Genomic DNA, 26,490 nt, shown 5'->3' with positions numbered 1-26,490 from the left:
TCCCCTTTATTCCGTCAACCCAACCCTTTTGATCTTACATATTTTTTAAACTGAAAAAAGAAATTATCTTCATATATAGAAGTTATCATTAAACATTGTTTTGTGACCTGGTGTGAATGAAAGCTGCTCCACTCACCATAATATCATCTGAACGTTTACAAAACATCTGAGGAATGATTTTCTTTTTTAAATGTGTTTGTGATGATAATGAACTCACATTATGACATTATAGGGTTTCCATGATATTGCTCCTTTCTCCCATTTAATGACACTGTCTCCACCTGCTGGAGAACAAGGCTTATAAGAGCAGCATGAGGCCTCACAGATACTCCAGTTCACTAAATGTTTTTCCTAATGTTTCTAAATGTTGAAATAGCATGCTTCGTGATGTTTGGGAGCTGTAAAGCGTGCAAGACAACTCTGAATCAACTGAAAAATAATTAACTCCATGAATGAAACTGATCAACACAGAGTGTTTAATGACTGTGCAAAACCAGGTCCAGACATTTTGGAAATACAAACAAGGCCAACGAGAATATAAGGATCAAAGTCATGCTCTGAACTGTCAATGGGATTACAAGGTTTTAATGACAGGATGAGATGTTTCTGAAACAATTAAAAAACATAAACACACAAAATCACAAATAAATAAGCAAACATTATGAACCAAACCAACTTCACTTCATATTTAAATCTGTTTGAAAGGTCAGGCAGGACAGTTACATGAAGACCTTTATGAAGTTTTGCAATCAGCTTTAGCAGTTCACTTGTTACTCCACAAAGTGGCAGCATTGCGTTCATACCCAGCCTCCGTAACGCAGCTTGTTGGGCAGGTAGATGCTGGTGAGGAAATCAGGAGCAATGGCTGCCAGGGACTGTATTTCAGCCTTGACATTACTCTGCTGCATCAGTTCCATCTACGACAAGAGCAAACATGCAATTTTAAGAAGCACGCAAGAGGAGGACGTGCAAACAAGCATAAATCATCAGGTGTTTATCTGTTTTTAGCCTCTGTATTCTCAGTACCAGCGAGCACAGAGTCCTCTCATACACATTCCTGGGCCGTGTGTCACATGAGCAAATGTTAAAACTGTGTAAACCTCTGAGGAAGAACACCTTTTCCTTTGAAAAAGGAACAAGGTGACCAACATTTTCCCAAAAATTAAGATCAAAGGAGCCGAGTATGGTGGGTCAGGGGTGTGTCATGTAGACAAAAAATAAATATCGCAGCATTTTCCTTTTATACCTCAATGTCAATTATTGTATGAAAGTCAAATGCCAACTTTTTTTCAGTCTCTTGTAGTTGGTTATGTTGATTCATGCACTTCAAATACTTGCAACTAGAGGTCTTCACAGGTCCAAAAATTTGTGCCCAAACCCAAAAAGACCCACAAATATACTAGCTTCAACTGAACCCATCAATACTGAAAGCTGGAACCCAAATCATGCAGAACCAAGAAATGTTGGACCAGAACCCGGCTGGAAGACAGACCTCATCAGCACAGCTGACTGCTATTAACAAGTCAATGTTAATTTAGTTTTTCTTAGTTGTCAAAACAAAACTTTGCATCTTACCTAATGTAATGTTAGCAGGCTTCTCCCCTGTGCCTATAATCAATCTCCTTTGCCAAGATAGTTGGTACAATAGATCCATGTTCTCAGTTATTCCTCTCTTGCTAATTGAAACAGCATGCCAAATCCACTCATTATTTCAACTTAAAAGTACTTGCTGTCACGGTGACAGATGACAAATGAAATTCGCTTAAAATTAGATTTGCAGTTTTGTTGCATCGAGCAGAATACACAGCACTTCAACCATGATCATCACTGTCTGATCAAGACCAGGTCTTCTCGTATCCACTCCAGTATTACACATAATGTTAGCAATAGAATAGGACCCAACTCGGACCAGACTGGCCGTATGAAACATGGATCCAAACCTACATGGGTCCTGGGTCTCAGATCCCAGGGTTCAAGTGGACCTGTGATGACCTCTACTTCAAACAACAGACACAGTTAATACACAGTACAAAAAAGCTTTACACGCACTTATAACCAGTCTGGCACTGTCAAACATGAGGAAAAATTGAACTGATTGTATGCTATTTGTAGTCTTAATGCATTTGATTGTAAACTAATGTCTGGAAGCAAGTCTTCAAAACAACATAAATATGTAGGCATACACTCAGACTGTTAAAACTGTAAAAACATTCAAGAAGGTTGACATGCACTTGTGAGTACTTCTTAATGCATCCGATTATAAACACAAGCTTAGGCACACACACGCCCCACAGCCCATACTTGGTCACTGACCTCAGACTACTGCAAACACACGCACAACATGCAAATAAAAACTTAGTAGGATAAAATAAATACCGAGTTACCTTTCAGCCTTACAACTAGGTTATTTGAAGATATGTGTTTCAGATACTTCCCCTCATTTCTTCCCTTTGTCTAACAAAAAAAATTCTATGCAAATTCCATCCTTAACTTTATACACTTTATCTGTCTTTTGCTTCCCTTCTCTCACCTCTTTCTGCCAGTCTGGTTGGCTGGTTACATACGGCCTCTTGAGGAGGCTGCTGAGTTTGCTCGCATCTCTCTTTGTGAGGGGGATCAGAGCATCGTCTGGAACCTGCAACCTGAAAACAGAAATGTTGAGTTTACTACATATAACTAAATTAAAGTTGATGGATGTTTCCTCCCATTCTCAAGAGACCGAGGAGTTATTATGTGTACATTTGGGAGGAAACATAGGAGGAAAAACTGTACAGACTTCAATTAAATGTATGTCAAAAAGCCTTTATGGCCTAAATTTGTGCAAGGGGACATATACTTAAAACTCAATATGCTCTCAGATGCAGTTCCTCGAAGGAAAAAAAAAGTGAGTGTGGCGACAGCAACAGAAACCAAAACAAACAATCTAAATGTCCCCAGAATATAATCCCAATTAGAGGCAGGAGGAGGAAGTAGGAAGTAGCGAATGTTGAGTCCAAACCTCTGGAGGTCAGAGGGGAGGAGGCCCAGCCACATAACGCTGGGGACGGTCAGACTGTGGGCCTCAAACGACATGGCCTGTGGAAAAACCCATACAAACACACACGCCCAAGTCACACACACACACACACACACACACTCAAAATGCTTACACACAAAAGTATATCTCAAATAAACACACAGATAATCAGCACTGTAACGTGGTTATACCCAACACATTGACACAATGAAGTTAATTAACGTAAGGGTGATTACAGAAGATCAACAAAGACATCGCCACACAATCGCTCAACATTTTCGCTTCATAAAATGTCAGTTTAAATATTCTGAGATGGATGATTGGGCCATTTTTTTACTCAAGGAGGGGGATAATTACAGATTGCTAACAGAGAGACACTGAACAGGCCACATTGGATAATATACAGTACAGGAATAACTGGCACGGCAAGACTCACCACTGATCCGTACTTGTAGATACACATGATCTCAATCCCTGGGAAAATCAGGAGAGACAGAGACACGCTGCAATCACTGGCATACCAGAGCAATTATCCTGCGAGATGTGTAACGGAGCTTAGAACAAAGTAAAGCATTACATATGTGTCTCGCCATGCAATGGGAAAAGGGTTAGAGAGGTATGGAGACTGATGGAAACTGAGCCATCACGCCAGAGGAAATAACAGCCAGATTAGGCACCATGACATAGTGGACAGGTGCTAACATCTGCTGGCTCAGTGGGACACGTGTGTGAAGATGAAAAGAGAGTCAAGTGCTGTTAAATGTGTGGAAATATGCGAAGTATGTGTGAGAGGTAAAACTAGTTTGTGCTCAGAGAGATGATGTGTACCGTAAGGGTCAGCATCCACCAGAGCGAAGATGGGGATGTGTAGTGTGTCCCAAAGCTTTCTCACCATCAACCTGCTGTTCACATCTGGCACGCCTTTACCCTGATCCACACAAACACACCCATTATGTATACAGAACACTAATACTGTTCTTTTTGAGAAGAAACATTAAAATGAGTATTACACAGGAAACACACTGTGATCATGATGCAAGGAGAGAGCTTTATGCAGAAGTCATCATCCAGTAGTCTCTGAAATGTTGCATCCTTTTCAACAATCATGATAAATTTTGCAGATGACACAATATCTGTACATGATCAAGGAAAATACACACCCTGCAACCACACAGAAAGAATCTTATACAATATAACAATTGCAGAAATGTCTAATGCTGTTCACGCTGCCTCAAATCAGAGGCAAAGTGGCGTTAATGCAATGCATGCAAATCAGTGCTTGGTTGCTTGAAAGATATCAAACAGGTTTAACATCTGGTTGTGTTGGAGACATGCAACGAGCAACAACCAGTCAGCGAGAACAGGCAGTGACTCAGGGAAGAGAGGAGGCGAGGAGAGAAGGAAGAACACTGGAGCAACCACCAGAAAAGCCCAAATTTAGAAACTAATAAGCAAAAAGTAGTTATAAAGTAGTACGAGTAGTTAGTTGTAGTAGTAGTTCAAGGTAGCTACACCTATAGCAGCTACACCAGTGTAATCTCATGTAATAACTCGCATGTTTTTTTTGTGACAAGTTTGGAGTTTGGAGAGCAGACTGGTGAAAGATCTTGTGATATGTGACACCATCACTCATCAGTCATATAGTGTGCAAACCACGACTTCAAGATTCCCAGTTATAGACAGTTATGCAATGTGAACAGTAGAGTAATTTGACAACTTTGAAAGTCATGTCAAGTGACCAGGGCATAAGAGTGACAAAAAAGCAAAGGCATATGCAAATACATTAAAATTCTTAAACAAATCACAAAGGATACTTCTAATCCCTCCGATGTTTGTTGAAACTGCAACAGCCTAAAACGAAACACAGCCATGTAAGTTGGTTCAAAAACTTAATTAAATGTATTCCTTTCTGTTATAAGGCTTGTAGTACTATTGTTAGTTTGGCAGGAAGCACAAGATACCCTGTGGAGCTCTTGACACCTCCCAGTGCTGCAGAGAAATGTTGGCATATTGTTTGTATCACACACAAGCGCGTGAATCCTGCACGCTACAGGGTTACATGATGCACATTTCTGTCGACTGCAGATGGTGGTAAGTTGGTGTCAGTAATGTGTCATAACTGGTGACAATACATGTAATGTAATACATGTAATTAATGAAAGCTACACAGAATGCCTTCATGCCATAGTTGATATAATATTTCTCAGTGTAGAACATCAAGACTGTTTCAGTGAATGGGGCAGTTGGTGCAGGTGGTTGATGGAGCTTACAGCAGAGCTGGAGTGGCAGTCAATCCTTGTGCCGTCCTCCTCCATGTAACACAGATCACCTGAGATTAACCCCTTGGATGTGGCCAACTGATGAGACAGAAGTTCCAAACTCACTTAAGTTAACGCATGCTCATATTAATGCATACATCTGTACACATACTTCTGACACTGCCTCTTTAAATTCAACCTTAATTCAATTTCTGTTTGATCAGAAGAACCATATTTTCCACAGGTGTTTCCTGAGATACGAAGCAGAACAAAATGCTTAAAATAGCGTATGAAAGATTTCATCTGTGGGACCTGAGGCTGAACTAATAATAAAGTATATCCAAAGGAATTTTGTTTCAAGATTTCAGTGTCTGAGGGGTTTTTTTCTGCCTTACAATCATACAACATGTGCACCGTCTTGCATATTAACATGGACATGCACACTTACCACATGTAGTGATCTGCGTGGAACCCTAAGCATGCAGGAGATATCATCCACTATACTGTCAACAGTTCTCTGTGAACCGAACAGCTGTGTGTTGTTGTAATAGATGTCTCTGTGGAAAAAAAGATCTAAATCCTTATGAAATAAAATTCAGCAATAGCCAAGCAAAACATAACAGCTTCACAAAAAAACCCACAAAAAACTCTGCAATGTACAGAAAACGACTCTCATCTGGGTTTAGTTATCATTTAAAATGTAAAAGATTAAGAAATAACCTTTTCGTAGCATACGAGTTGCTCTGCACAAGTCTGTAGATGACGAAGAGAATCTTGAGAATTTGAGCTTTAAACAGAGAAATAAAAAAGAAAAAAAACATTGTCTTGTGAACATTAAACACTATACTTACTATCATGGGTGTTTTATCACATCTTTAAAAGGACTGGAGTGGAACAAAACAAATTCTGTTCTTAATTAGGATGTCCATGTGGTAAACTGATCCCTAAAAAGCCTCTTTCAACATATTCTGTCGCTGCCAATTTGTCACCTAAAACTAAGTCTGACTTTTACTGCCGTTTGTGCAGTTTATGCATATGTTCACAATGAATATAAATGAAAGCCACATGAAGTACAGTACAACACCAAACGTTTTTTGACTAAAAGGAATGTTGGTTGTTAAGAAGAGAAAAACAGAATTCGAAGAAATAAGAACAGAGGTGTGTGTGCATCTCCTCACCAAATTTAGTGACAGACGAAGTGCAGTCACTCCTAATGGTGGTGACAGAACTTCCTGAACTCATCTGAAGCCCAATGGCACTGTCGAAACTTAAGTGTGAAGAAATTCACAAAAAGGGGGCATCAAAGAAAACTACACAGGTTGTGTGTACAACATTTACTTTTTAAGCTTTGAAAATCCACTTCTCCACCTGCAAGCCATCTAAAATTCCCCACACCCTGAGGGCTACCTGAGAAAAGGCCTCCTGCGTACCTCGCCATCATGATTCAAACAAGACCAGACAGTCTGCTTTGTTCTGAGCTTCATGTCTTTGCAGTCTAGTCCTTTTAAAGCCTTTTGTAAAATTGTGTTTTTGTGTGTCAGCTAGTGTTTTCAGTTCCTTATCACTGTCATCTTTTAAGCAGCGGGAAGTTATTTCAACTTCAATCTCTTGGAAACCAAAGTTGAAAGTTTAATATTTTCCCTAACACCTGGTTGCCCATGCGGTCTGCTTAAAACACTCTTTATACAAATTCAGACAGAGCTGAAGTGTGTATTTCCTTTTCAGAGGAAATTAAACAGTGATCCGATCATCTTGTGTGGCCTGACCTCCCACAGAAAACCTATGTAGGTAAATGTTTGTTTATTTCTTTACACAACATGACTACTTGTGTTTATCTTTTAAAGGTCAGATGGCTTATACAGATCCCACACAGTCGGTGTGTAAAATCACTGCCGTATTCAGGGTGGGGAGAAAAAACTTTCATGCCACACCATGACTTTAAATTAAGTTACCTGACGTTGGCCCAGCTGGATCTGTTGGACAGTGTCAGGACAGGGGCCTCATCTCGGGACAGACTGGTCACTATTCCTAGGATTACATTTTCAATCCGGATCAAAATTTCCCTGCTGGAAATGAAGAAGAGTGAGGATGACCATAAATCAGGGCCATGAACAAAGCAGCAGTTAGCAAAAACCAAAAAAACATTTCTGTTGTGAACGTCAAAAACTGATTATTAAAATTTGAATTTAGCTGTCAAAAACAAAGAAAAGGATTTCTAATTTTTTTATCATGATATTTTGGCTTCAGCAATATCGCAATATTGCGTATATTGTTATGGAGTCATTAATTTATGCAAATCATCAACTAATTTCAGCAAATTAAATACCTGTCAATTAAAGATACTTTAAGTAATGTCTAAATATGGTCTAATATTTTCAGAGATATGAAAGGGACAATTAGTGTACCACATTTTATACTGTTTGCAAAATCTTGATGTTGGACAAATGTATATTGACTCAATAGTGGTATATTTGTTTTGGCCTTTCCTGTATCTGAAACTGTTCAGATTTATTGCTGACCTACCTTAAATTTAGTTTAAAATTGTACTGTTTGGAATTACTGAATTTGAGAGGAATTCTTCCTCCCAGTTTCCCTACTCTTATTATCTAACCTAACTATTCTGATTCCTTTTAATGCTCATGAATCAAAGTTTACAAACTAGAAGCCAACCATTTGTGAGGGGATTATCTATGTCAAATATATATTTAAAAGATGAAAGATTTCAATTGTACATGTGGTGTGTAGATTTCTACATACTACTCTTTTCAGTAGTATGTAGATTTCTTGCTGTACACTCATAGAATTACAACTAAAGACTATTATTATAATCTAAGATAAAGCAATTAGTTGCTGTTTAATCCATAAAGTGTCACAAAATGGTGAAAAATGTTGATCACTGTCCAAGCCTAAACTGACATCCTCAAACGTCTCGTTTGTTCACAACCTTAAGACATTTAAGAAAAAAAGAAAATATTCACATTTGAGAAGCTGAAATCAGAGAATTTGGATATTTTTTTCCCTAAAACATGTCTCAAAATCTAGTTAAAATGCTGTTAAGACTGCTTAACTGAACTAATTAATAATAATAATAGCTTATAATCGGGCAAGTGAAATACCAGTTGTATTTTGCTGCTGAAGAACTCTATAGGACCATGAACGCACCTGCGACACTTCACTGAGAAACGAGATAGAAAAGCTAGCTAACACAGTTAGGCTAAACATCACTTTAGCTGGCAGCAGGAGCTGCTAATGTGAACTTACTGGCTGATTTCCTCTCCAATACGATGGCAGTGTGACATGACTTCGACATTGTGAAGCAGGTGAGCACAGAGTTTGTCAATTTCAGAAAACAGGTTTGCTCCATGGGATCCCATCCTGAAATTACAGACCGAATCTTCCCGCGTCAAGATTTAATGTAAGTCTCGCGAGATTTGCGCAGCTGTTTGATTGGCTGAATCTGAAGCCGGAAGGATTCTCCTGTTGTCGTGTTTTGTTTTCGACCTGAAAAGACCATAGAAACCGAACAATAGTGTAACTTCACTCTCACCACTCCATTTACATGGTAAGACGATATTCACACTATGATAAGGCCTATTCAGTATTTCTGAATAGGATTCAAGTGGAAAAATCATGTCTATTATCTATGATACTAATTAAGGTCCAGTTCCATTTAGAGTGAAACAGAACTTTTCCAGTGAGCCAACTTACACAGTATCAGCTCCTTGTCTCTGTTTGATCTGAATGGGACAGAACATTAATAAGTATCATTTGTAACACCTGTGTTTACACTACTATTTCATGTCAACATGGCTGCTGTGTGTCTACATTTTTCCTGTGCTCTCAGTGGCCAGCTCTGGCCTGACTGAATCAGAGTACCCTACTTCATATAGACCACCTTTGAAAATATATAGCCAATAATCGTAATTCAGTGTGTAAAATAAGATGCTCTGTGATAGATCATACAAAACAACAGTATATAAAATACTGTACTGTGTAGGCATATACAGCATAACATATAAAAGATATTAGAGACTAACTGATATTGGATTTTTGGGGCTGATGCTGGTAATGATTAGGGAGTAAAAGCATTGTGATATCGATATATTGGTTGGTATTTCAATAATCCATCAAATGTGCTTACCAAATACTTGTGACAAAGATATGTAAAGAAAGCAGGATATTTTACAGTTTAATGCTAAACTTTATTGTCCAAAACAATATCCAGGCACTGAAACAGTAAACTTGACAGAAATTGGAAGTAATAAAGTCCTCAAATGTCCACAGCCCAAAGATATACAATTTACCGTAAGAACAGAAAATATTTACAGGTAAGAAGCTGAAACTATGGAATTTTGACTTTACTTCTTAATCGGTTATTAATCAATTAAATTAATGATTAATCAATTTAAATAATACATATAGTGAAAAATACACACAAAATGCTGACTATAAAATTAAAAAAAATTAAAACAATATCCATTATGTTCTGTCAAAAAAAGTTTTCATTTTGGTACAAATCTGACAACATATACACCAATACCAATATAGACATATATATATAGCTATGATAGGCCAATGTTGGCCAATATATCTGTCTGGTTCTATAAAATACCATTTCAATTATTTATTCAAAGAATGTACTTTATAACACTCAGTATAGGACATCGACAGGAGTGTTCTGAGTAGTTTTTTATTTTAATGTTTTAAGCATATTTGTTATATACTGTAATTGCAATCCTTTCATACATTTACTTAAATAATTTTTAAATGATTAATGCAAAACCAGTTCTTCATATAACCTCTTGTGATTTCTTCTTGACTTTATGTGCTTAATCTTCTCTCTGTAGTTGTGCAATCAGGTTGCCACATTGTACATACCAGCAATAAGTATGTATGCCTTTGCAGCTTTGAAATGATTGCAACAAGCTTCCTCTTCAAGCTAAAGGTCAGTGCACATTTTTAAGCTCCGTCCATTAGTAAGATCCAGGAATGTGTGTGGGCCAGTTAGCACCTCATTGGTATAAGGTAGTCGGCCTAAACTGGTGGTGTTTAGAAAAATCCCCATTAGCACCCTCTGTGGCACTCCGTAATGAGACCCTTTATGTGAGCTTGCTGCTACTTGTCCAAAGGTGTGTCTACTGTATGTGTGTGTGTTTCTGTTTGTGTGTGTGTGGTGGTTTCAGTAGGGTGGGTGGTAATAGGCTGTGGTAGAGAAACCAAATATATATCGTATCTGTCAGCCATGTGGAAGTGATTTTTCAATATAATTTTGATGATGGTTGTGTGTAATGATAATGCTGGCCAACATGTGTTTCAAAGCAGGGTGAGATGTTGTAAATGTTTTGGCAGTTCAGTTCCATGTATCAGACAGCTATTGACTAATTACAGCTGTTTTAAGCTCAAAATATTTTTAACATTAAATAAATACGACGCCTTGAGGAAATCCCACATATTGCTTTATTAGCAATCCTTCAAAGTCTCTTTGTTGCATCATCTTGCAGTCATGTCACTTTATTGTTAAAACAAGGAAATGTACTAAGATTCTAAAACTATTAGGTCATCCAGAGTCCCCACCTCAAGAACTGCTGGCAGGCATGCTGTGTGTGTTTGCGGAGCCACTGCGGTCTTTCTTTCACAGTGTGAATGCCTGGTCGGAGTGTGTGGGAGCCAGGATCTAAAGAGAAGAGGTCCGTGCCCCTGACCTGACCCTGAATATTTCCTAATGTGCAGCTTTACCAAAGGTCCCCCTTTCCCCTGAGTGGCTTTGACAAGCTGCTTCCGTAGTAATGGCTCTTAATTTCTGAGTAATTGCTATCTCTAAGTGATGAGGGACAACCCCTCACCCGAGCTGAAAAAAATCTGAACACCACAGGTTGTGGGGGTCCTTTTTCTTCTGTTCCAGAGAGGCTGAGACCCCTGCTGTTCCTTTGGCCCAGGAGAGATTTGTGTCGAGTGTGAGGCCCTAACCTGAGGAGACAGAGTGCAACGAGTCATGTGCTTGTCTCGGGATGAGTGTTTGTGCTGGGCAGGAGGGGGGGGGGGGGGGGCATGGGGGGAAGTAGGGGGCTGCAGGGTCAGAGGAAAGAGAGTGGGGGCACTCGCTGCAGGTGAGGGGGATTAGCTGCAGCTAGAGGCCCAAAGAAACTAAATACAGATCTGTCAACCTAATCCTCACAAATAGAAAACAGAGCTGCCCTCCCTTCACAATCCACATAGTTCAGCACATCTACCTCCTGCTCCTCTGCTCCCCCCACCGCTCCTTCACTTTCCACCTCAGGCTCTCCTGCTCCTCTGTTTCTCATCAGCTTTTGGCCTGGGCCAGTCTGGTTATGCCGCCTCCTCTCTAATGGCTCCTCAGACCAGCATCCCCTAAAGAGGAGCTGACTGATCACCCAGGGTCCTCTCTGATTGACAGACCTACACAGCCTTATAGAGTGATGAGAGCAAGAGTCAAAGGGGCAAGGCCTCTCACTGCAGAGACAACAATCTAAATGGGACCTCCGTCTAGAGCGCCACAGAGCTGGGTAGACCTTTATCGGGCCCTCACACCTCAGTAATGGATGCTGATAAGTATGTGGCTAGGCAAAGAGACCAGCTCAGTGTCAAGCCGGGACTCTGTGCTGATGACACAAGTGACAGAGTGCCTGAGTGATAACATCCTGCACTGGATAAGCTTGACTAAGCCAGGCATTATTGAAAGCTTAACTAAAATGGTATCTCTGACTGTCAGCGACACCAGCTATAACTGATGGGTCTGGCTGCACTGCTGACAGCTATGAATCAGATCCAAGCTACTCTGGTGTTCCTGAGTGCCATAGAGAAGCAGGAGTGACAGGACAGACCGGATACAAGAGAAAGTAGGTACTGAGTGATGGGAAGGAGGACTGCAAGGTGCAGCATTTTAAATAAGAGGGTCCTGTCTATTCTTCAGCAGAAAATCTCTGCAAATCATTTGGACACGTGGTGCTGCCATGAAACTCATTTGCTGCAATAGAGCCAAACTAATAATGCAGACATATATATTGAGCATGTGTGATAAGAAAGGAACAGGGCGAAGGAAAAGGGTAGGTTGAATTTCTAAGGTCAGGCGGTGACTAGCATTGTTGCGACAAAAGGGCGACAGAAAGAAAGTTTTTATTTATTTATTTACAACATATTCTCAGGAAGAGGCATACTCAGCCACGTTTCTGGCATCTTCAATTGAAAAGCACGGTTGAACTATATATAATGAGTCATGCATAAAATTATTCAAAACATGGGTTAAAATAGATTAAAGGAGTCCAATTACAAAATGCATAGGAAGAAAGAGTACAACGCAAAAATCAAAGGAGTTGGCCATTGGCGTAAGGCAATGTCAATCTACAGGTAAGAGCTTGCCCCGGTATAAATCGTCAAGGGTAATTACTTCAGTCACAGCATTAAGTCAACAAGCATTAAAACACCAAGCAAAAGTACATTTCAAACTAAAAGCATGCAGTTAAAACCAAACAAGACAACAATAAAAACAAGTGGATAAAATCGCAAATACTAAAATGTATAAAGCCTTTTCCAATGAGAAACCATTGTTATTTCTGTCTTTCAATCAACCATACTCTTTGGCAAAAACAGTCATTTCAGTCTGTTGCTGCCTCGATTAGTTAGTTAGTTTACACCTAGTGCAAGTCACATAAATAACACAAACTAACTAACTGGTTGAGGTGGCAGTAGACTAGCAACCAGAACCATGAACTACATGCATTTGCATGCTTGCATTTAAAGTATGGTGTGCACAACTATATGTAAACAAGGGCGATATTTGACTTATATTTTAAGCCAGTTTTATTCTAAATATATCCTACAGTTAAACTGATATTAATATTTTTAGGTGGACTGTTTTAAGTGGATAAAATACATTTTGCTGCTGACCCTGCTCACAACAGTTCATTATTTCCATGCTGCTACTCCTTTCTGCTTCTCCAAACTGGGGGCCTGTCCGCCACCATCTACTATAATCAATATAATGGCTATCGATAAGAAACTCATACAACCCAGCTTTAAATAATCTAAACTATGTCTAAAATAAGTCATCTATCTGGAGTTTAAATGGTGTGATGTGTAACTTGAAAAAATGTTCAACTAAATAGATTTGACAAGGTATTTGAAAGGACTTGGATTCAATCATTCAAAATAAGATCCAGATTTCTAAAAATGCTATCCATCCCAAAAACCTAAATGGGATGTACAAAGTGAAATATTCTGAAGCTGTTTCATACACCCACCCCCTCTCTTTCTTCTGCCTGTCTCACAGCTGTGTCTCATATGTTCATGAGGCCCCTGGAAGTGTGAGACACCAGAAGGGGAACATTTGCAATAGCTCAGCTCCACCTGGTTAGGCTGTTTTAACAGGCCGCTGGTTTGTGCAGTGCACACAGTGGGGATATGCCAAAAACGTAGACAAGGGCAGACAGGACAGGCTGATGGGGAGGGGGTGAAAGGAAAAAAAAATGTGCCTTTACCCTCTCCTGTCCTTGCACCCCGACCCCACACTGCTTCATTTGAGGGTCAGTTTACCCTGAAAAAGTTTTACTGTATCGTCTGTGGGTCTGCTCGGTCGGACCCCCCTCCACCAAACCTCATCAGCCTCCCCACATACACAGGCCTTCAAAGGACTGCTGCCTGCTGTTCTCTGAGGCAACACATGAAATAAATATTAATCTGACCTCTGACCGCATGCTTTGAGCTCCTAAATAGAGATAACCAGGCATATGGAAACAGCATCGACACTTAACAGAGATAAAGAAGGACGAGAAAGAGAGAAGAATATTATGTGAAGATGAAAAGTGTTTTTTTTTGTTTGTGTTGTGGGGGTGTGAAAGCATTTCCAGGGATGTTTCACTCTGTGGTCTTCTTTTGAGCTTAGCATCATACTCCAACCTGATATTGTGGAGGTGTGTATTTGCGCAGATTGTCTAAGATCACAGTGGGAAGACAGTATGTGTTTGCACTCAAAATGCTCCAGGCCAAAAGATGAATTTAAGCTGCTGTTGATGAAATTTTTTTAAACAGAAAACAGGAAGAAGCAATCGAGCAATTGATTGCTGTTTTTCAGGATAAAACGCATTATAATATTTACAGTTCTCAACTAAGTCAAGTTTAGAGCCTCACTGACGCTAGGACTGAAGCCGATACAGAAATTAGGGAGTAAAAAAATTCCAATATCTATGTATTTATTGATTTTTTTATATAGAATATATACAGTACATAAAGACATTTTTTTTATATGACTTTAAGTAAACCTTATTATTCAAAATGGCATCACAGCATTGGAACTGTTAACTTTAACCTTTTTTAAAGATTTACTTTAAAATATATAAATAACTATAAATAAAAATACACAAGAGTAGAAAAAATAGTCAGTGTTCATATCGGTGCATATCGGACAATATATGTGTGATACCAGTATAGACTGGCATAGGTGTAAAAGGCTAATATTGGGTCGATCATATTGGTTGGTCTGGCTCTAGTCGTGTGAAAATCAATGGTTTATGATCAACATGTTTTTTTCCTACTTATTCCATGTAGCTCATTAATCCGTGAAAAACAAAAACGACGCATTGAAATTGGTTGAGGGATGTAAATGTTATACTGCTTGTTATTCAGAAAAACTGCAGCTTGTTTATAGGCCATTCTTGCCCATCTAACATGGTGATGGTCTGACATGTAAAATATCTATGGGTATGCTTGGCCATGCAGTTATTATCAGCGTATGGTTTATTTTACCACGTAATTTTTCTGAAATGTAACGGTGCAGGTTAGGGCTGCACATAGGGAAAATATATTACAATTATTTTGATAGATATTGTGATAGAGATATGATTCAAGATTAGTGGGAATGTTCCTTTTTGCATCACAATTTTCATTCATCGCACTGAAAAAAACCTGAAAATCATGATGATGTGATATTTGTTGGGGTTTGTATTAAATAAATATGTTTTCTTACACCTGGAGAACAAGAGTGGCAGCTCAGGGCATCTCTGCAGTACTTCATTATAATGCTGTCTTTTCCACATTTTTACTTTATCAAAAAAATTGCAGCTTCTGCGGTTTGGATATTGCACTTGGACATATTACAATTTCAATAATATTTCGACTATTTGTGCAGCCCTAGTGCAAGTCTTGACAGTGTGTATCACGGGTTGTCTAAATATGTAAGTGGTTGCTTGTCCTGGACAAAATACTGAGTTTAGAGTGAAGATATTTTTCTGTGTGTCGTTGACGGGAGGTTCAAACAGTATTTTGTTCTGTGTTTCTGCTTTAGTTCTTCTTGTCAAAGGCCCCACAGTGCAGCTCACCCAGCCTGGCCTCAGCCTGTGCCCACTGTTTACTGTGACTGTCATCGGTCCCATGGAGGCCCAAACAAAGGGGGGTCTGTTCCTATTGTCCTGCCCAGGATTGTCAGCCCCTTTCTGGGCACAAACTGAGCCAAGGGCTGGGGGGTTGCTGGAGGAGCACCGAGGGGGTTGACCTTGCCAACCTTACAGCAAAGGGTAAAGGAGACAGAGACAATGAGAGAGAGGGAAAAGAAAGTGAGAGAGAGAAAGAAAGAGAGGAAGATGTATAGTTAAGACCCTTTCAAGTCTCCTGTCGGAAACTGCTGTAATGTAAACACCTGCGGCCATTAGCTGATTCTATCTGAGGCACCGGATAGAAATGTTTATATGTTACAGGCTACTACTGAAAGGCCATTTAAAAGCAAATAGAGGATTAGATATACAGAATGAGTAGTGGAAGGCTATGTAAGCTTTCAGGCTTTAAGCCATGTTGGATTGTCATTGGACAAAGAGGAATGGAACTCCTTTGAAGGCTACAACAACCACATTAAATGGGCAGGAAGGTGAGCTAAGTGTAGAAGACCCCAAGACACGCTCTGCCTCCTTTCCTCCCTTCCTCTGTTTGCAATCATAGCTTAAGCCGTCTGGCAGCCTCCCTTGCTGTGCCATTGAAGTCTAATTTTATTGTCATAAAAATCACCTGGCAAGCCGTAGCCCTAAAACATCTCGACTACAGAGCCTTTAAAACTGCACTTTCTGCATGTAGTGAAAAGGTTTTAGGAGGTCTTGTCTGGATAAAGCGGTTATTCCCAGCGCAGGGGCCATCTGAAATCCCTCCGCCTGTGTCAGCAAGAGCAGAGCGCACAAGAGGGTCAGGAGCGTTCCATTAAAGTGTGGTGTTTAAGAGGTGCTGGGGCCAGGGGGGCAGATGGAGGGATGAAGCAGCTGCCAAACATCTGCACCCCTCCTTTGCAGTCTGCGCTCTGTCTGTGCACCGCTGCCTTTGTCACAAACTTCCTGCTCCAGCAGCAGGGATACACTGAAAAAAGAGAATTGTTGGACCAACTTTTAAAAAAATTACTCAAATTAGTAATCTGTTGATTCCAATGGGGACGGCACGTCTGCGCCACATTTTTGGTGCATCTTCCACATGGCTGCATGTCCCACCAGCAGCGTTTCAGCAGCAGAGCGTTTTCCCCACCTGATTATGTTTAGTTGCTCAGATTTTGTTGATTTGGTCCTCCTTCCTTGCTTTCTACCATGGATGAGTAGGCTTTGTTGTAAACGGTTTCATTTTTGTCTGTTTTATGATCGCTAGTCGGCACAGGGCCTTTTATTTTGAAAACTGTCTGGGTTCTTTATCCAAATCAAATCAAGTAAAACTGCTCCTTTACAACTCAATAGTATGGTTTTAGGAAAAGTATTTTTCATTGTCCTTAGTGTTTTAAGTTAGTTAATTAGAAGTTAAATAAAAGTAATAAAATTAGTAAAATAAGTGAATTAATGATAGCTGGTTTGGTTCAGTGGCTTAAATAACACAATTTAGTTCACAATCAGTTCAAGTGGACCATTTTATATCTAGCATAATTCATTATGGGGTGCCCTGGCAGCTCAGTTGGTAGAGGAGGCTGTAAGTCTGCAGCAATGGCCAGGGTTCAATTCCTGCATGTGGCCCTTTGCTTCATGTAGTCCCCTCACTCTCTCTCCTCTTTCCTGTCTATTTCAAGTTGTCCTATCAGAAATAAAGGCAGGAAGTAAACAAAATAATCTAAAAAAAAAAAACCCAACAAAAAAACATAATTAAATCACAAAACTGCTCAATTGCAGAAACAAAAATCTGGAAAAGATGTGGATTTTATGGTGTCAGATGCACAGTACTAGGAGAAATCTAACTGATCAGCTTTTACTGAAATAGCAGGTTAAAGCTGCTACAAGGAATGTTTGTATTTTGTTGATTTTGGAGGCCCATTTGGACAAGAGTGGTAGTGTTTCCACTATCATAACTGCAAAAATTATAAATAAAAATCTCCTCCTTCAGCCTTTAAACTGGCTAATGTACTACTCACTGTAACTTTGTCTGTGAAAATGTAAACACAGGCTTGTTCCATGCAATTTCACAGAGACGGTTTCATAACTCCTTGCAGCAGCTTTACAGGAATGGTATGTGATTTCAAAAGTAGACTGCCATCGCTAAAGCAGAGAAAGCTGAATGAGGCTCATCCAAAACACTACGTTACTACTACTGAAACACACTTTGTACAGGGTAGAGAGCTTGGATATTTTCAAAAAATGCAGCATGAAATGGCAGTTGTGAGGCTGCAATAACATCAAAAGACAACTCACTTTTAAGTCTCACAAGCATGCAAACCAAAGTATTCAAAGAGTGCACCTGCAGATCACTGAGTAACTATTATATAGTGGCAGCATTACAACTGCATGTTGCAACCTCTCCCCCAGTTCTGAAGTATTCACCCACACAGGCAAATAATTGCTCTCTGATATGAAGTCTGTTATTTTCCACTGAAAGGCCTATTGTCACTGTCTGCACATCTGTCATTATTAAATCCACACAAGCACACACGCACTAGGAACTGTGGGAAAGGAATGACGAAATGTGCTTTATCATAAACTGAAGCATCATGATACAAATCCCGTCCTAATCCAGTTTGTATTTGCACATGTAGCCTCAAGCCCTCCCTCTCCAAGTGGTAACAAAGGCCAACTCCGCTCTATCTCCATTAGAAAACCACAACATACTCCCTCTCTCCCTCTCTGTCTCTCCTGCTCCTCCCAGCTCACAGCGCCTCCTCACAACTTGTCCGTGTCTGTCTCGCAGCCTCCACTCTGCAGCTACACTTGGTAGCTGTTGGACACAGGTTGTGGATGAGGACAGAGGTCTGCGCGGACACAATCTGCCCAGAAAACCAGTCAATAAGAGGACTTTTAAGGACGTTCAACTTGATGTTTCATTCGGGAAAACGTCCCTCAACATGAGGGTCCGCACTTGACTTTGGATATTGAACACAGGCTGTCTGTTGCTAAAAGTTCAATATCCATTCTCCAGAGTTTTAGCGAACAGAACTGGGCGCAATTACGCACGGAGTGGCGAGCACCATGGCACCGATTCTGGATAAACGTGCCCCCGCTTTGCTCTTGGTTTGGAGCTACTGCGTCCTGGCGGACACCGCTTTCACGAACTTTACTTTGGACAACGAGTTCCACTCCAGCTTCATCCACCGCCGGCTGAAGAGCCAGGAGCGCAGAGAGATGCAGCGGGAGATCCTGTCGATCCTGGGGCTGCCACACCGGCCGCGACCCCACCTCCACGGCAAGCACAACGCTGCCCCGATGTTTATGTTGGACTTGTACAACGCCATGTCCACAGAGGGGGACGAGGACAGATACTCCTACCCGTACAAGCCCGTCTTCACCACCCAGGGGCCCCCGATAGCCAGCCTGCAAGACAACAACTTCTTGAACGATGCAGACATGGTCATGAGTTTTGTCAATTTAGGTAGGCTCCTTATTTTATCATCAAAAACACTGAAAATACAGTTTTAGAAGAGTTAAATTCAGCAGAACAAGCGTGATGTCAGAGACTGTGCACCACTACAACTTCCAGTCAGTCTCAATATTCCCAAAGATAATATTTTAATATTCATATGAGTAATATCAGTTAGTATACAGGATTAAATCATTATTTTGACAGTCACAGACACACAAAAAAGGAAAAATAAATTATTTTGCTCAAGACACACACACTGTTTTCACACATTTTTGGTTTGAATTTAATGTAGCTATTATCATCTGTTGGTCTTCGAACCAACAGGGGTGTTTAAGTGGGTTGTAGGGTGTCCCCAGCAAAAGGAGGAATAGAATATTTTAACTTTTGTCACATTTTTTGGAAGTTGATTCCTCTTCATTTTTTGTTTGTTTTTAGTTTTGTAGGCATTATTTGATGTGTATTTGATCCTTTTTCTTATAGTCTATATAGTTTATATTTGTGTTTTCTTTATTTATAATTATTTATAACTATTATGAATACCAGTGACAGTTTTTTGTTCAATGACCTGATGTCATTTTGGACAAGTTTATTGTCACAGGTATAATATAGACTCATATAAACATGGTGTCTCCCAATCATCATGTATGACCCACTAGAAGCGTGTGGTGGTGCCTGTATCTGCAGAGACCCTTCACTCTACCTGTATTTCCTTATTTTCTCATTATTGTTCTGTGCTCGGGACATTTTTACCAACCAAAGCATCTAATATTTGACATCCTGGGAAAGAGACCAACAATCAGTTGACTTTCTGGTGCCTATACGAACAGCTCGAGCATATCCTACTGATTCTACCTTTAAACCATAAATATCCTGCCTCCATTTGCACATCTTTGTTGTAAGCGTTTGAAACCACATTTAAGGGATCATTGCAGTATCAGCTGATATATCGATATAGAAATTTTTTATTCCCTAATATCATTATCGGCATCCACCCCCAGAAATCCAGTATTGGTCTCAACTCAGTTGGAACAAGGACAGAAATGGGGCTGGCTGTTGTGATTGATTGTAATATAAAGTGATCTTACTTTGATCATTTATTGACAATGAAGGCCTTATTATTTTCAAAGGTAGAAATAAAACAAAGTGTGGATTTTATTATTTGCGAAATCCTCTCAAACTGGGGGTCCATGGTCTAATGTATGTCTATTGTGAGGTTTCTTGAAATTAAAACATTTGGGAATCCCTGTTATAATTAACTGTCTGAGCTTCATTAGCAGGAAGAGTTAATTATCGTAACTATCTAACTATTGCTCTCCACTTGTTCCACCTCACTGCTGGTTTTTGGGACTCATTTCAGTCAAAGGATAGGCTAGCTATGTGTCAACGCTGATAGTGGAATCACTGTGGTGGCATTTTATCTTGTTTCTTTACCTTAAGGAGCAGCACATATATTTTTCCAGTGTTACACCTGCATGCACATGCAGGACACCAGCACAATAACCATTTTTAACCATGTTTACATAGGACTAGGTGCAGTTTTCCAGGAGTGTCACATTCCAGTGTCCCTCTCTGTTAAACAGCTGTGCAACCGGCTAATGTTCAGGTGCTGGAACTGAGGATGATGGACCAGCCAGCAGCTAATATGTCAACCATGTGTTATCTAAAGAATGAGTAAGTCAACAGCAGACTGGGTTCAAAGTGCACTGGGTCCTCCCTTCTCTCTAATGACGTCCCTATGCACACTCAGACAGCAAAATAATGCCAGTCAATGATGATCCATGCTTTGTTAAGTTGCTCACACAGTGACTCAGTATTTTATATGACACACTTTACTCCAATTGATTAGTTTTATTTATTTTTGGTTGTTAAAAGTTGCTCCATGGACCACTGTGCTTATCTAATCAGAATGTTTACTGAAATCAGACAGTCTGGGACTATTTTATTGCAGTCAGCAACAGTGAGAGGTTGTTAAGTGCAAATAATCAAAACATTAGCAGGCGTTGTCAGATTTATGGATAGATAAACACATCATTATAATTCAATTTGCTCAGCAAATTATGTTGTCACAACATCTGCCCCATTTATGTTCCAGATGAGTAGCTTAGTGTATTAACCTTTTACCATAATTTGGCACAAGAGGACAGACTAAACAGTAAATGATTTTCTGAGCAGGCGATGTTTTGAAACCACCAGAATTTTTAGTGAAATTGTGCAAGGAGTTGGAAGTTTACATTCGATCCTGGAAAGATCATTGTTGGAGCATTTTGGCAAGAGAGAGGGAGGTGACACTGGTTCCTCCGCTGCACTGTGTAATTACTGAGGGAGCTGCTGCATTGTGACTATTTTTGACAGGCTGTGACACAGATGGATTTGACCACAGAGACTCGCAAAGTCAAGGGCCTCGCAAAGTCAAGGGCCGCGGCTGCAGTGAGCTGACGAGAAAGAAGGGAGCTTATGAAAGAGAGAGAGAAAGAAGGACGACAGACTTGGTCCATTTCTTGTGCAAGGATGATGCTTAAAGCAGACAGGAAATCTAAACAAAGATGGGTCACATCAGCTGGAGAGAACATTTTTATTCAATATATTAGAGGATCATGGAAAGAAAGTCACACTGCCTTCCTGAAGTCCTGTGGCTAATGTAATTACTGATGGCATTTGCCCAGGTTGAGTCTTCCTCATGGCACATCATGATCAGTGTTTCCATATGGGTCACCCGTTTGGATATAAAGTGGGCATTCGTCATTGCATTGTGTGTGCTATCTGCCACGTGTTGCATCTCTCAGTAGGCTTCATTGTTCTCATGTAATAACATCAAATATGTGTCCAGGCAGCTTGATTCAAAACAGCAGATTATTATCATTCCCCTTCACGTGAGAGAGAGAAGGACACAGAGCAGTAAGTGATGGCTATCAAATGGATTGACTATTTCCTCCTCCAAATTCCTTCCTCTCCACATTTGCTCATTGTGGGTTTGTTTTCTTATTTAGGTTGTCTGAGAGCAAAATGAGTGTGGCTTTTATTTAAAAAACTGTCCCTCAAAACTCTGCACGTCTCCATAACTACCGTGCCAAGGTACATTAGTCAGACTCTGCACACTGGTTAGTGCTTCCTAAATGGCCTGTTTTTATGCACTGGTTTGTATTTTTATTTAAGGCAAAATACTATGACAAGAATGTATCTGATTTTATTATGGGTGCACAATAGAGTTGCAGTGGTAGAGTTCAGTTCAGATAGATCAGTGCATGAAGTCACCCAGTGCTTTTTTTGTGGATGCAAAAATTATGGGTGCAAAAATTAGAACTGCTGTACAAACAGAAAGTTGGAGCCATAGTCTTTAAAATTGGTTTAAATCCTATTTAACGAATATTCTGTAATCATTCTGACCTGCAGTTAAAATTTCAAAGGGGGGTGCAGCAGCTCTAGCGTTGTTGTCAGAGAAGCCAGTATTTCACTTTAGCATGTTTCCTTAATGTCTGATTACATATCATGATTTCTCCTTAGATCTGTTTGAGTTTAACCTATATTTAGAAAAGTTTCACCACTTTACCTTGCCATCATACAACCTTTCGGATTTTGTATAACTGCAGTTATATAAAATTAATATTGCGCTCTCTTGCTCAACCAGACTCCTTTGGAAAAAACTACAGTTTTAGCTCACAGAATAAGGGAGGTGCTGGTCTAGCGCTGTTAGTTTGTTTGTGTTGTTGCATGACTTTGGTGGATCTGAATGAACGTTTTGAAACACTGCGCTTGCACAAATACACAAGCGAACTAACCAATTGAGACAGCAGTAAACCAGCACCTCCCGTGCTCTGCCAGGAAAAAATATTGATTTGGCCAATGGAGTTTGGTTGGTTTGGAGAGAGTGATGTTTGGCTTATGTAACAGCGGTTTTTCATCAGAAACGGCTGTCTAACTGTAATGTAAAGTGCTGCAAATGCAGTGTACACTTCAATTTATATTGATTGTTTCAGTTTTGTGCTGGTACTTTGTTTTACTTCTCCAAACCAGTGGCGTGTCTATCCCCACCATCTACTGCAGGTAGTAGAATTAATACCTCGTATGACTGCTCTTCAGATACTCCAAACTATCTCTTTCATTAAAAAAAAATATTCTACTTCTCCACTTCTTTCCTCCTGATTGCCGCTCAGGGGAGCTGATACACTTTGTGTCAGTGAGTGTATGTGACTGTTGCAGGCTCCAGTGCGTAGAGCCAGGGCGGGTGTGGGACTTGGGACAGACCCCAGGCCAGGGACGTCCCCTCACTGAGTCACTTCAGTTTAAAAGCCCAGCTGTGCAAATGGCTTACAGCATATATTCAGAATGTACACTGCTACACGAAACACAGGTCAATCAGGCGCTGGGTGTGTGCCGGACATGCCATGATAACACGCCAGCAAGTTAACGCAACACACACATTCCCTGTCACATAAGGTGGCAACAGTAATAAATACAAAAATGCATGAAAAGAAAAGAATAAAAGTTGCATTTTAACATATTACTTGACAACATTTATAAAAATTGTAACTGTTTAACTATTCCTCTATCTGCCCATGTGTCTATCTACACACTACTACACATACATACTCATGCACATAAGTATCCTTTTTGAACTAATTATTTAATGTTTTAGTCCCAGTGGTCTTTGGCAGCATTAGCACCTCAGCCACCATGAATTAAGGCATTTCCTCCTTAACAAACCACAGCTTCCAGAGCTTTTGGCTGCTCGCTCAGCCTGTGCTGAGCTACAGTTCAGTTAAGTTCATGCTAAACTCTCCTCACACAGGCAGCTCGTACTCAGCCATCCAGGCACACACTCAAACACACACTCATAATGCCTAAACTTAAATGCTCATTTACACATCCCAGGCCACAGGAAAAGGGCTGTGACTTGGCCGTCTGCTATTTGCATCCTGGATGACTGAAACAGTAGCAACCTCATTACCTGTGTTTGTGTGGGAGGAAGGTTATAGTCTTTTACTGTAAAATGTTATCATGAGGTATGTTAGTCACAGCTTCCTTGTTTTCTCTGGTGTCATAGAGCCCTGAGTGGATTCATGTAGCCTTAGGTGAGAGTGAGGAAAAAGAGACGTCCCTATAATTAATGTTTATGTGTGAGTGTGTCTGTGTTTGTCATCAAGGCTGGCCAATTATTCACTATAACGGCTCATCCACATTCAACAGGCTGATATTGTGATGATATGGTCTGATCATGTTATTGTTCTGAGTTAGAGGATAACACTGACGTTATTCAAGGTTTTCTAATTCCAACTGAATGAAGAAACCGAAACCAACAGCATACTGCATATTGTTATGTATATTTTGTAGGGATGTAACAATTGTCCAAATCCACGGTTCAGTTCAAACCTCGATTTATTGTTTGGATAAGAAAAAACAGAGGGAAATTTATGGGTTTTATGAAATTTACTACAATTTGAAATATCAAGCCAAAAAAAGACACTATCAAGGTAGATCAACTTTATAAATTAACTTCACATACATTTACTAAGTGAACAAAAATGAATAGATAAATAAACATTGCTGAAGACAGTTCATATAGTCTACATAAGAAGACAAATAAAAACACTTCTTTTAAGACAAGTTTAGTGGACAAATTGCCTAAAGGAGCTTTCACTACCCCGACAACTGTCCACCTGCAAGAGCGTTCCCCCAAAAAGCAAAGTGTTTTTCTGTGTTAAAGTGTTTGTGATAAAGTTGTGTAAATAATTCCCCCAAAATGTAGGCTTCAGTCATTGGTTCAATAAGTAAAATGTATAGTTTTTCTTTCCGTCTTTCGTTATCTCAGGCAACGCAGACACCAGCTTTATCAGCTCCGTCAGCCACCCCCTTCTATTTGATCGGCCAAACACAGGCGGCAACCGCCAGAAGTTCAGCACAGTGAACTCTGAGCGGCAGAGCAAAATCTGTGCATGTTCACGTGGTCGGCAACTGCTTCTTACCCCTACTGCCGCAATCAAAACCGTTTCCCCTCTGACACCTTCCCCTCATTGAAATTACCGGAGGTGGCGAGTTACCCACAGCACTGTGAAAAGGCCTTAAGTTCGTTTGTGTGGGTGAGGTTACGGTGGTAATCCGAGATGGACATTTTACAGTTTCGGTCTTCTATATTATTATATTGTCTGTCTCGTAATACTTTCGGGCATCCTTACCCTGTCTGTGTCATTCAGCCAGACTTGTATTTTACTTTTATTAGGGTTCACATAATATATGTGATTTAACTTCCCTTATGTTTGTTTAGATGTTGATGGGCTTTGTAGATGTAGATTCTGTAGCCTTTTCAGTAACTAAACCCTGGCTGTCTAACAGTGATCCTGTCAGTCAGACTTTATGTCTGTACGCACAGAGGGGGTGCTGTTGTAAAGTAAAGGCATCTTAAAATGCAGAGAACAAATATCAAACCATTGAAAAGAAAAATGTGCTACCAGGGTACATTTAATTGCCCAGTGTTCTGCTGCTGTTAATGTGGGCCAGATGTGATACATTTCACTAAACAGGGTTGAAAAGCAGTAAACAAACAAATCTCCACCGCTTTCTTTCGCTCATTGTTGCAATATGCCGCATTTGGACAGTCGTTATCTCACCCAGTTCAAGCCATGACGTCACCCACGCTGACCAGTTTTAGCAGTATTGTGTCATATTGAAACTTTGCCTATATTTAACCGGTGAGTTGAGGCTGTGATCAGACGGGGGGGGGGACGTATCATACAGACTTGGCAGGGTGAGTCAGTGCTCTAGCAGGTAATTATCCTCTGCGTTACCTTGGTGACCTGACAGGGCACCACCTGGCCCTTCACCATTCACGTCTGCTCCCATAGGAGCTGCTGCCATACAGTTGTCTGCCAGTTCTCTCTGCTTTATAGGACCTGTTAATAGGAAGGTAATGGAGAGCAGAGAGGGGGAAGAAATGTCTAACTGCTAAATTAGTTTGGCTTTATTAGGAGCTTTGGCTCTCAGACAGCGTTTGTGTCACCAGCTCACACACTCACGGCTGCGTGTTCGGAAGCAGTCGTGTCACTCTACAGTCACGCTAGAGGCACGCAGCTGCAGTTTTATGGCTGATAGCAGAGGAGCGGAGAGGTCCGCTCTTGTAATTTAAAATAAATACCTCCAATATCTCTGTTTTTTTAAAAGAACATACTCATATTGCTGGTTCATTCTCTCCCCACCCTTCTCTCTATTGCTTCTTGCATTCCTCTCCACAGTGGGCTGCCTGTGGTGCTGAGGTTAATACAGATGTTTCCCTCTGTCTGCAGGCCAAAGCAGCTGTGCAGAGAAACTTTATCTTTTCAGAGTCCAACAAGTCCCCTCATCTCGACCTCCACCATCATGTCTGGCCCTGTCTCCACTCTGTCCCACACGCAGGACCATCTGACACCAAAT

General features: G+C 40.4%; 2 protein-coding genes across 2 annotated transcripts in view; one reads left to right on the top strand and one right to left on the bottom strand.

Annotated features, from left to right (window-relative positions):
- Window positions 1-462: 462 nt before the first annotated feature.
- Window positions 463-8,667, bottom strand: spo11 (SPO11 initiator of meiotic double stranded breaks). The gene is made up of 13 exons (XM_084720718.1): window positions 8,536-8,667; window positions 7,227-7,340; window positions 6,453-6,541; window positions 5,995-6,061; window positions 5,723-5,831; window positions 5,287-5,373; window positions 4,831-4,867; window positions 4,040-4,149; window positions 3,845-3,944; window positions 3,453-3,490; window positions 2,999-3,075; window positions 2,531-2,642; window positions 463-917 (listed from the first exon to the last, which is right to left on the bottom strand). Exons 1-13 carry the CDS (start codon window positions 8,646-8,648, stop codon window positions 798-800), a joined length of 1,173 nt encoding a protein of 390 aa, XP_084576844.1. The 5' UTR covers window positions 8,649-8,667; the 3' UTR covers window positions 463-797.
- A 9,719-nt stretch (window positions 8,668-18,386) lies between these two features.
- Window positions 18,387-26,490, top strand: part of bmp7b (bone morphogenetic protein 7b) — a 30,990-nt gene continuing 22,886 nt past the window's right edge. Inside the window, exon 1 of the mRNA XM_084720717.1 lies at window positions 18,387-19,098. Within this exon, the coding sequence (XP_084576843.1) occupies window positions 18,699-19,098 (400 nt within the window). The 5' untranslated portion in view covers window positions 18,387-18,698. The remainder of the gene's footprint in view (window positions 19,099-26,490) is intronic.

Source organism: Lutjanus erythropterus, chromosome 6 (genome assembly GCF_056507025.1).
Source record: "Lutjanus erythropterus isolate fLutEry1 chromosome 6, fLutEry1.hap2, whole genome shotgun sequence".
Lineage (NCBI taxonomy): Eukaryota > Metazoa > Chordata > Actinopteri > Lutjaniformes > Lutjanidae > Lutjanus > Lutjanus erythropterus.
This window is presented reverse-complemented; position numbering and strand designations above follow the sequence as displayed.

Excerpts from the sequence above, each read along its gene's own strand:
- spo11 (XM_084720718.1), bottom strand. The coding sequence starts at position 8,648 with ATGGGATCCCATGGAGCAAACCTGTTTTCTGAAATTGACAAACTCTGT. Across the intron at positions 2,643-2,998 it reads CTCCCCTCTGACCTCCAGAG|GTTGCAGGTTCCAGACGATG; the intron begins GTTTGGACTCAA and ends TTCTGTTTTCAG. Across the intron at positions 918-2,530 it reads AACCAGACTGGCAGAAAGAG|ATGGAACTGATGCAGCAGAG; the intron begins GTGAGAGAAGGG and ends CTCTTGTCGTAG.